This window comes from Gopherus evgoodei, chromosome 9 (assembly GCF_007399415.2).
Source record: "Gopherus evgoodei ecotype Sinaloan lineage chromosome 9, rGopEvg1_v1.p, whole genome shotgun sequence".
Lineage (NCBI taxonomy): Eukaryota > Metazoa > Chordata > Testudines > Testudinidae > Gopherus > Gopherus evgoodei.
Window position 1 is genome coordinate 72,104,458 of NC_044330.1, and position 12,114 is coordinate 72,116,571.

At 38.6% G+C, this 12,114-nt stretch overlaps 1 protein-coding gene across 12 annotated transcripts in view; it reads right to left on the minus strand.

Moving 5' to 3' along the window:
* DIAPH2 (diaphanous related formin 2) overlaps positions 1 to 12,114 on the minus strand; it is an 867,723-nt gene that overhangs the window by 482,218 nt on the left and 373,391 nt on the right. For all 12 annotated transcript variants that reach the window (XM_030576660.1, XM_030576662.1, XM_030576661.1 and 9 more), the window contains one exon: positions 7,753 to 7,854. In XM_030576660.1, the coding sequence (XP_030432520.1) occupies positions 7,753 to 7,854 (102 nt within the window). The remainder of the gene's footprint in view (positions 1 to 7,752; positions 7,855 to 12,114) is intronic.

A 12,114-nucleotide genomic window follows, 5' to 3' on the forward strand; every position in this document is an offset into this window, starting at 1 on the left:
TTGTTTTTATAATTCATTCCATAAAATAGTGTGGGACTATTGATCATGATCTTGTGAATTTTGCTGTGAATTTATTTGTTATGAGGTCGTTGTCTATCAAAATACCATCATTTCTTTAGTTGAGCTATACTATACTATATTTAAAATACGTGGTGACGACTTTAGTGAGAGCAGTAACAAAAGGGTTATTTTCCCACAGAGTTAGGGATGCTTTTGTTTATGTATTATATTCTTTACATTTCATTACTTATAAGAATGGCAAAGAGCATTTCTTCTAAATTTCTCTCTCTCTATCACACCACACACACCACTTAAGAGATGAATACGGTAGGGCAGTAAGAGGACTTCTGGCAGGTCCTAGAACTTTTTTCCCCAGGAGTAAAAATTATTTGGTCGGACATGTTGCAACGCAGGGTGTGGCGGGCAACTGTGAAGCCTCTCTGATGGATAAGAGTAGGAAGTACGCAAAAGGGAGGTGGACAAATTTATAGGTGGCAGAGGAGCATCAGCAATTTCTCATGCAAACACAGCAGCAGAACTATTCAGGTAGGATAATTTGTCAGACTTAGAGCTGCCATGTTTTTGGCAGTCATCAAAGGCAGCATTAGTAGGTGTCTGGGAGGGGGAGGGGGCCAGGGAGACAGCCCAGCTAGTTACTGACACCTCCTTGTGGTGAATGTCCAGTATAGGTATTCCATAGGGAAGTGATATGGTGACCATATTAAATGGATTGGTAAAGGATTTAAAGGAGGTATTCCTTAAAGGAGCAGAAACGGAGAGAAGAGGGAGCATAAGTGTTCGTGGCACTTATGACTGGTACCGCAGAGAATCAACCCACCACCTCCTTTATAGTCCCCCTTAACCCTCATTCGAGGATGGGATGCTGGCAGACCAGGTGCCAACTCTTGCCAAAGCTCCAGGCCAATTCACCTGTGTATTATAAAAATCATTTTGATCTATTCTATGTATAAGGATATATTTGGTGTTTAAACTTACATGCATTGTTTTCACTTATCTGTATCCTGTTATAATGTAATAGCGAACATTTACATTGCATAAACTCCTGTGCTAATTTGTGCACATCCGAAGAAAAGTGGTCATTGTGTGTGATGATCAGAGATCAAAGACTCTAAATGTGCTCCTCCTCTTTCTCCACCCATCAAAGAAAGAGCCAGCATAAGTGGTGAGCCAGCATAAGCTTGTTTTCTGTGATAAAAAGCTATCAGTATGGATTCAGGGAAAAATCCTCTGTCTCTGGACTGTTTGGATTCTAACAGGGCAGAATAATGCAACAAGATGACATCGATCCCCAGAATTATTCTGGGTAGCCCTGGGAGACTTTTGGGAAACTGGTAGATTACTACATCTCTGCCACTATTTGAAATTATAGACTGTGACTTACCTGTAGGTATATTTTACCTGCTTTAATTTCCCAATTACTCATTTCCTTGTCTGAGTTAATAAAATATATTTAAGTTTACTATAGAATTGGCTACCAGCGTTGTCTTTGGTATGAGATCTAGAATGCAACTTGACCTGGGTGAATGACTGGTCTCTTGGGAATGGGTGTAATATGAAATAATTGTCATTTTTGGTATAAATGGCCATTTATCACTAAATCCAGTTTGTCTGAGTTGCAAGATAGACAGGAGAGTCTGAGGGAACTCTCTGAGACTCCAATATAAGGCTATTGTAGCATTTTGGGAGTTCACATTTGGTTCTATGTTGGTGAAATCTAATTACAGAACACAACACCAGTTTGGGGTGTCTGCTCTGTTTTTGACATTCTGTTCTCTGGTAGGTACTCGTGGTCATGAGTAACTCCAGACAGTGTGAAAGACAGTGGCAAATCAGCCACTTAGCCAATGGGCCCATGCCCAGGAGCCCCAGCCAATTAGGGGCCCCCCAAAACACAGGCGACTCAGACCCTCAAACCACTCTGTCTGCCTGGCATTCCAGGACAGAGTCAGGGTGCAGGGGCTTGCTCCACTCCATCCGCCCAGTGCTTCAGCCAGGGAGTGGGAGCAAGTACTTGCTGGATGGGCGGAGCAGACGAAGCCCCCGGGCCCTGACCCCACTCCTGGGAAGGAGAGCCAGGTGGAGCGGGGCAAGCCCTCATGCCCTAACCCCATTTCCCCAGCAGGAGTGTGGGGCGGGGAATGGAGGGGGACTGCAGACGGATGGTATGGGGAGGGGACACAACTTGCTCTAGCCCATGGATCCCACAAAACCCTAATCTGCTCCTGATGACAGAGGGTGCCAGCAGTGGGGGCAAGGATAGGTAAAGGGGGAGGGCTGAGAGCAGTCCCTCTCTCCCCATCATATGTACATAATTAGGGAATCACCACCACTGTAGACTTTTATCTGATGGATACTCCCAGATGTTTAGGAATGAAGCTGCAACCTAATTAAACAACACATGCAGTGTCTCCTGTCCTTCTGGCATAGCTGGATAATGTTTGCTGAGTATATATAAAGATAAAGTATATAAAACGTAGAAGGTGGTAGAAGAGCATGGGAACAATACACAGATTGTGCATGGACAAACAGCATAAAGAGGACAATGGGACTCTCCAGGAGCACATGGGAGAGGAAAGCAACTCTCCAGGAGGCTGGGAGAAAGGTGGGATGCATTAAAGCTCTGCAAGACAAGGGTGGGCCGCATACAGGGGATGAAATATATCATGGCTGGTAACTATCCATGTGCACATGATCTGATCTACACTGAAAATTTTGGCTGATATAGCCACAGAGCTTAGGGGTATAAAAAACCACACCTCTGAGCACTGTAGATATACTGACCTAACCCTCCAGCATAGATCCAGCCAAGTCACAGAATAATACTTCTCTCAACCTAGCTACCTTCACTCATGGAGCTCTTATTCCTGCAGCCACAAAAAAAAATCTATTTCTGTACACTACAAGGGTATGCCAGCGTAACTATGGTGCTATAACTATATTCCTCATACCTAAAATGTAGCCAAACTCTCAACATCAAGAGCTACTTTAACATTCCGATAAATCTCCCCAGCCCTACCAAACAAAAACAAAGATAGATTGTAATCCTGGTAGCACCAGTATCCTTAAACTGTCATTCCTTTGGATGCAGCCATACTCGAATAAATTAAAATGTTAAAATACCTTAAATTTGCATATTGTACTTTGTGTAAAACACTGTTTCCTCACCAGCCTGGAGAGTTAGCTGTAATTTAGTCCTTCCTTAGTTCCTCTTTCTTGGCTTCATTTATTGTCCAAAATAATCACAAACTCACAAAAGGCAAACAAAGCTTCCAGCTGGTGCTTTTTACTCAGCCATGACAGGAAGGGCTGACCACCTGGAGTCTTCCTTCATCAGTGACTACTGCAGGAGACTGCCCCTTCCTGCAGTCACCCTCAATTAAGCCAATTGCTGTTTTTTTATGATCGCTCACTCCTTTCCCAGTTAGGTCTGATGATTGATCAGGGCTGCCTACCTCCAACCTCTGGCACTTAGAAGGGCATGCCACCCATGTCAGAGAAGATGATGTTCTGCTTACTAAGAGACTAGACTTTTTTCTCAATATGGAACAGGGTTGGTGCAACAAATATATTCTCCCATTGTACTTGAACGTCATTAAGCTGATTCCTATTAAATGTGAAACTATTTGATCCTGGGATATAACTTCAAAACTGTCCATATACTTAATTGGAATACACAATTGATCTTAATACTTCATCTAAATGAAAATTGGATCATCACATTTCCATTCACAAATAAGATGATTAAGTTAATTAGTCTATTATAATAAGTAGCCTAATTACAAAATATTCCTTTTCTAAATGGTTTTAAACATCTAATTCTGACCTTTATTAAGTGTGATGGGTATACTGATTAGTCAATCAAAACCTTATTAATAATTAACATACCTAATCTGTATATAGAAATAGTTATACCCATTTTTAAAAATCTATCTTTATTTTACCCTGTCTGGCCTCCTGTATTTATTTTTTACCATGTTCTTCCTAACAACAGCATTCAGATTATCATTAATTCAAGACAATCAGGACTTTAGTCTATCTGTTCGGGTCACTAATCCAATGGGAAAATGAAACACCCTAAAAAGGAAGCTCCTTATCTGATTACAGATGCCAAAATTCTTCACTTTAACAAATTTTGATGCATTTTCTATTTGAATTTTCAGAATTTCAGTGTTCAGAAACAAACTATTCACCACATGCATAATCAAGACTAGGCACATTATGAGTAAAAAAAAATATTTTTGCTACTAAGTTGTGCTGTGCCTTTTAAATTCTCTCTAGCACTCTTTGAGCATATTCCCCAGAACAAAGGTACAGCAGTGAGCATATAGAAAATTATCCTACATTTCCTTCGGGTCTTTGAGATATTGTACATTCACATAAACCTCATGCACATGAGATATGATTAGTTTGACCAACAGAGTCCATCAGGGCCACATATGAGCCCTGAGCCTCCTCATGACCCAGCTCAAGGCCATAAAGATGGGGCTGCAAACCTCCTCTTCTCCTGTGTTCCTGAAAGACCACCTCTGCTTCATCTGGGAGCCTTAACCAGGTCACTTCTGTTTGCAACAAGCACTTGTGAAAATGCTCTGAAGAAGGAGGGGGAAAGATGTTGGTAAAAGGTGAGGAAAGGATTTGGATGGTACAGCCACAAGCAATGCAAGTCTAGCTCTCAGTTATTGGCTGTAAAGTCCAACAATACACTATGAAATAATGCAAGGTGGCTTTTAAAGGAACACACACTAGCACAGTGACAACAGAGCAGGGAGAGAAGGGCTGATGTTGAGACGTGGCAGGCAAAGGAACCCTGTAGCTGTACAGGGCAGAAACTGGAGTTGTGCAAAATGAGTTCCCAGCACAATACCCCAAAATTATTCTCACTTTGTTTGGAAACCCAAATTCTTTGACAATACCACCCATTAATTAGTTTTCAAAACTAAACTTCTGGGATGATCCATTATGTTGCACAGCACATAACAGTGAGAGGCAGTGCAGTGAGGTGATCGGTTTTGGAAGTGGGGAGGGAGCTGTGATGTGTGACTTGGAGGAATATTTGAATTTTAGTAAGGGTTGACAAACTGGTGAAGGCCCACTAGCAAGCAGCCAGAGAATAGCTGCTGAACTCCTGGTGGGTCAGCTAAAGGCCTCTAAACATCTTAGGGATTGAGTAGGTCACCCATCTGCTGCAAAGCTCTCCACACCCCTTCTTACATGACCCACTAGGCTTGCCATCGTGGTTCAAAGACTGCAGTCCATTCATGATATGCAGCAAAGATCCATGACTTCATCTGTGCAGTTGCTGTGAGTCACACACAATTCAGAGCAGCCAAGCAGCTCGCTCCATAGAGCCAAATAGAAACAGATTACTTTTTAATGTTTCCACATTGGAGCTTGACCTTGATGCCAGACACTAGATTTCCCTAGGAGCAGCCCAGTCATAAAAATTGTGTTGATCTTCCCTCCATTTTATCTGTAGTTCTTCACAAAAAAAAGCATTATAAGAAAGTTGAAACTTTAAGAACAGGTCATTCTGGTTATTTTTCAAATCTGTTGCTGAAAACAATTAAAAAAAAAAAAAAGTTTTCCGCTTTCAGGGTTTCAATTGAAAAAAGATAGAAAACAGTAAAAAGGGGATATAGATGAGTAGGAGGAATGTTACTTTTGCTAACATTTTAATTTTTAAAAATCTTTTTTTTACACTTTTCCATTGGGAAAAAGTAAAAATGTCCCTATTTACCACACTGAAAAAGTGGGAGGAAAGTTAAAAGTTTGAACTAAAAAAAAACTTTTGTCACATTTTTCAAGTCAAATAGAGGTCTTTTTCCTCCACTACATTTGTATTTACTTTTCTCCCTTTTTTTTCAAGTGCAAATAAAGTAAAACCCCAAAAGTTAGAATTCAAAAAAATTTCAAAATGAAAATTTCAAATATACTGAAAAAAGTTGGTATTTTTCCCCAAAAACTTTGGTCACTGTATAAAATATGGGAGATACTTTATGATATTGTTAAAACTAATATTATAATAAATCTAAAGTGGAAGTCCAAAATCTTCAGGGCATCCATTACTGATCATTAGTATGCTGCTGACTGTGTCTCTCTCTCTCACACACACACACACACACACACACACACAATGACCTTCAGTCCATACTGGATTTCCTTGGGCAAGTTTACCAAAGCCTAGGACTCTCACTCAATATTGAGAAGATCAAAATACTCCATCAATCTGCTTCAGGCCTTGCACATGACCCACCACAAATCGCCACTGAGGGACAGACTTTGGAGACAGTCAAGCACTTTTGCTACCTCAGTAGCTAACTTTCTCAAAATACAAAAATTGACAGTGAGATCCAGCAAAGGATCCAGTGCGCAAGTGCTTCTATTGGGCAATTGCTCTGATGCATTTCAGGTCAGGACTGTGACCTATGGCAGGACACCAAGATTCAGGTCTATAAGACAATTGTTGTTCATACACTCCTCTATGGATGCAAAACCAGGGTGACCTATTGACAGCACCGCAAGAGTCTGGAGAGGTACCACCAATGATGCCCGGAAACTCCTTCACGTCAAGATTGCTGCACTAATGCCAGTATCCTCGCTGAAGCCAGTGTCACCAGCATTGAAGCAATGATCCTCCTGCACAAACTTCGCTGGGCTAGACATTGTGTGCCAACCCAAGAAGAATGGAGACAAGAGGTCTTACATGTGACCATGTCACCTGATAATGAAATCGATCTTCAATTGCTATATATGATCCCAGATTTAACTACACACTTCTGGCTAGTACTTTTGGGACTTAAACTTTACTATATAACTTATGCTATACTGGAACACCTGATTTAGAGATGAGATCTAGTCACAAATGGACACATTTTGATTTTCTTATTTGGTCATACTCATTGGGACTACTTTTTGGAGACAAGTGCTGCTATTCAATATGAGTAACATCAGAATCTTGCCTAGAATTTGGATCCAGATCTGAAATTTCCCCAACTGCAGAGGTTTTACTAGGTTTTGCATTCAGGCCCACAATTTATCTGAATAAACAAACCTAGTGAACTCAAAATTTATTGATTCTTCTTAATAAGAAATCTTGGATCTTTGCTCAAGTTCCCCTCCTTTTAATAGCAAAATGATATATGTTACAAATATATGAGCATGAGTAGCCTAGTTTTTTTTACTGCAAGGCAAGAGAGGAATATCTGAACTGAGAAATAATACTTGGGTAGCTCTTTCAATTGCCAGAACAGTCTCTTAGATATTAAGTACAAACAACAAATGGGCGAAAAAAATCATCAGTCGATGACTCTGCATGAATGAATCCTTAAGAAGCCCTAAAATATACCTCTTCTGCTCTATTATTTATCAACAGCACTCCACTGTCAATCAGCAGAGAGATATAAGATTTGATTTGTCACAGAAATGACTTTTATAGAAAGTGGTCGTTAATTATATATCACTGCTCCTTTCAGTAGTACAGTATAGAGTAGTCTGTCAAGTACCTGTAGAGATTCTATTCTATAAAGATCTTAATTTCGTGATTTTGAACAATATTGTGCTAAAGAGAGAGAGAGAGAGTCAGACAGAGAGAAAATGTTCCATAATCTGTGCAGTCTGAAAAACATGCATTAACAGTAACGAAAAAAAAAATCAATATACTATTGAACTGCTTTTCTTTTTAATGTATATTATAAATGACAACAGCTGGCTGAATATTAATCTAGTACATACCACAACTCCAAACTGTTCTGGCTCACAGAGATCATCATATTCATGCTTTAACTGGGCTAAGGCACTGAGTTCCTTTTGTTCAGGAAGATTCTTCACCAAATTCTGGAACCAAAGAAATAAAAAGGCATATTACATTACCTTTTATATTCTGCTAATTGCTGTGATTTTAATGAGCATTTGAAAATATTGTATATGATATGATGTTTGCAGTTTGTTAGATGACTTGGTAAGTAAGGGAATATTGAGACACCCACTTTTTTTTTTCAATTTAGATATTTCCAATGCCATGCAAACATTGATCTCTTAATATACAAGTAACAGAACAAATTAGTAAGTTAGATGGGTTTATACAGATGTCAGCATCTCCACTAAACAGACTCTGACAGGAATCATGATTTTCCAGTGTTAAGGAGTTTTTTTTTTTCTTTTTTTTCCCTTGTGGTTTCATCTTCCTCATTAAATTATAAATAAGGAGCATTATCTTCCTTCCCACCCGTATACAAAGCAAAATTTTACTTCACAAAACAACTTTGGGCCTTATCCACAAAAGCAGTCTGCAGTCATCACGTAAGACATTTATACACGTTCCAAAACTGCATAAGTCTCTGGGGCTTTAGCTATTAAGCATAACCTTTTCAACCTCTTCTCCTCTGATAATGCTTAATCAAGCTAAACAAGATGTAAAATTGGTTCATAAGCTCATCTCACTATATGCTCAAAGAAAATGCTGTGCGTATCATATGACCAATTAAACTCTGGCAAAAGGACAGACCAAATTTGCATGCCCCTCTCCATTGCTTTATTTTAAATAAATATACTTCGGGTAGTACAAGTGTACAGAAATCAATGATTTCATAGTTAAATCAATATATTTAAAATATATTCTTGCACAGTTTTTTTTTCTTTGTCATTTGTAAGATGAAGAGAAGACTAACTTTTTTTTTAATTGAGCAGGATATGCTTATCTGCTCTAAGAGACTCATGGATCTTATAGGCTTCCTGTTAAACACAGGTGTCCAGCTGCATCACTATGTTGCCAGGCTGATAGAACATGTGTACTACTATTGTCCATACTCATCAATGCACTAGCCCCTAGTGGCTGTCCTTCCCTCTGCCTTGCTGCCACAGATCGCCATTGTTTACTGATGACTTATGGTAGACAAAAAGGAACACAGAAAACTGGTGCACCAATGGCAGAAGATAATATCTGAATCAGCACTAGAGTAGCATAAGGATTTTATAGGACCCCTTGTGATGAATGCTTAAGGACCCATTTTTCCCCTCTACACCTTTACAAAGCTGTTTCAGATAGCATACATGTCAACAAGGGCTGCATTTGCTAAGTTCCAGAATTTGCTATCTAATGGACTACCTTGCAGAAAAAGGCTGAATACATTTAAGGAAGTTTTCCAGACTTACGGAAGGGAAGCCAGGGCAGAACAGGATAAAAGTAATGCATACCTTAACTAAACACAAGCCATTCTAACAAGCTAACATTACAATATCTTACTGATGTACAGACTACTCTGGGCAGTTGACACGGGTCAAACACCCTTGCTAAAACTGATAGGACTTATTACAGTCTGCATCACTGTTAAGCAACACCAGCTGGTTGCTGACTCAAACTGAGGTCGACATGTATTTCCATATATTTATTAAAAAAACATTTTCATCACAGATTGAACATATGTTGGAATTCAAATTACAAAAACTGTACCTGTGACTGGTATCTCACCACTCATGGTTCAGCCTACTGTAATTTTGAGAGGCTACTACAACTAAAGGTTTTTAAATGGAAAACTTCAGTGTAGACATGTCTGGGACACCACTGTAACAGTATGTATACAATCTTTCATACATTATAGCTTTCACTTTATGGTATCTTAGCAGTATGATGTAAAATAATTCCTGTTCAAAGAACAGAGACTTGAACTGCTTTCCACATTTTGGCAATTTTTTTACAGCATTCCCCAAACTTTATTTTCCTTAAACATTAATTGCACACTTAAAGGTTAGCTAAGTGAAGGTACTGAACTATAATGCCCTTACTTTCTTACCAAAACCTAACTGTTCCTTCCTTCCCCTCTCATATCAACTCATTTAGCCATGCCACTTGCAGTAGAACAGATTTGGGCTCTCCATGATTAAGTCCATCATATTGTACATAAATTGTGTTTAAACTGCAAAAGACCCTAATTTATTTAGTCAAACTCATTTTAGAATGGCACAACCATCACTGTGCCTATGCCATCTAGAATTAAGTAGTGTTCTTATGGTTGGTTTTGCTTTTTAATATTATGATTTATTTTTCTCATGTTGGTTCTATCCATAGATTTTGTTAAGGAGAAACATGCTTGATTTCATTTTTAAGCAAAGCCCTGGCAAAGACTATACACAATATTACTCTAGCTCTAAGATCTGCAACATACCTGTTAGTCACAGCTTCTAAAAGCATACTGTACGTAGTTTTCAAAAAACACTATTCTGCTAACACATTTGTTTTATACATGTGAACAATGTCTAAAACCTTCAGATACAGAATCAACAGTTGGCAGTTGTGACTCAAATGAAGCAAAAGATTACACTCACTGATTTTGGACAGAATACTAAGAAAGTTTTGTGTTGATAATATAGTACAATTCCTTCAATACGAATTACAAGCTTACATGAATTAAAAGCAGAGGTGGTAATTTGTCTAAGTATCAGTGCTGTGAGAAATAATAGAAATAAACAGAATATTATGTGACCAGTTCCAATCTAATTTTCACAGTCCTGAAGAACAAATCTTTGTCCTTTCCTTATTTCTTCACAGGAAAAAATTAACTTGAATTGAATGCTCATATCCATCAAGACACACATTTCCATGAAATACAAGTGAAAATGGAAATTTACCCCAGTACATTGTCTTGAAGCCTTTGCCCTATTTGATGCTTAAGTAATAATTACTTCTATTTTTTTCTATGCAATAAATTCTCACAAATTAAATATCCAAGGAAGTACCAGTCTTTCATGAAAGCACATAAAGAAAATTAATTTTTGTGACTTTGAGGGAAAAGTCATTTTTCCCATTATTACTCTCATTTTCCTTTTAAGAAAGGATACAACTTAAGTTTAATTTACACATAGCATTTAATGGACAGTGTCTCAGAATCTTTCAGCCAATGTCTTTTAATGGTTTCAACTGTCAAAATGCTCCTCTATAATTCATTTCCCTTTTAAAAAAAAAAAGCACTGACATAGTTAATGTAGTTTAGTAAGTGTGCATTTCAAGATCTTCTGTTTTACTTGCATAATCCAATGCAACACAGAAAATACCATATTTAAAAAGAGCTGCAGGGAACAAAATAATCAGACAGAAATGCACTCAAGCTGCTTCATACACAGAGACATGCACACATTATTTCTCCACAGGAGAAGTCTTGTGGTTGTTGTTTCAAAGCTGATTATAACAGTCACAAATGCATTAACAAGGTAACAAACTGCACTTCAACTGCAGTAATGTTAAAATGTGTTGAAACAAGCAGAAAACAAGCAGATTCACAACTGCTTTTTTTTTAAGTTTACCCAACAAAGAATTTTGGTTTTGTTTTAAAACCAAAGGTTGCAGAAATCTGTGTTTTACTGCTTTTGTATCTATTTATTTATGAAATATGGATAAAAAGTAATTTAGGAATATTTTATTATTTCATATTAAAATTTTTAACCATGTATGTTTCCAAATGGTCTGGAATGCCACTGTAGCTAATAAAATGTTTACAGTGTATTATTAATATAGCAGTGTTAAGTGCTATACAGAGAAATCATGCACAGAGATCTCAATATTACAGAAAGCAAATGATGGGGGAAAAGAACACAATGTACAAGCAAACTGGCCAGGGTGATAGCAGGAACAGAGAACTAACCAGACAGCTGTCTATTTTTTTATTATATTAGAGTTGCAAAGTTAGACATCTAAACCCAGAGATAGACATCGTAACAGAAGTGAGTCTTCACTTAAATCCTTCCGTGCAGAGCAGCTCAAGAAAGGTGTTCCTTGAGAGAAGAGCAGAATGAAAGACACTTGTGGGACAAGTAGGTTGCTGACTGAGGGCTGGTCTACACAATGGGGAGAAATCGATCTTAGATACACAACTTCAGCTATGTGAATAACGTACCTGAAGTTGAATATCTAAGATCGGATTACTCACCCGTCCTCACCGCGCGGGATCGATGTCCGCGGCTCCCCCTGTCGATTCCACAACTCCGTTGGGGTTGGTGGAGTTCCAGAATCGATATAAGCACGCTCGGGGATCGATATATCGCGTCTAGATGAGACGCGATATATCGATCCCCGAGCAATCGATTTTAAACCGCCGATACGGC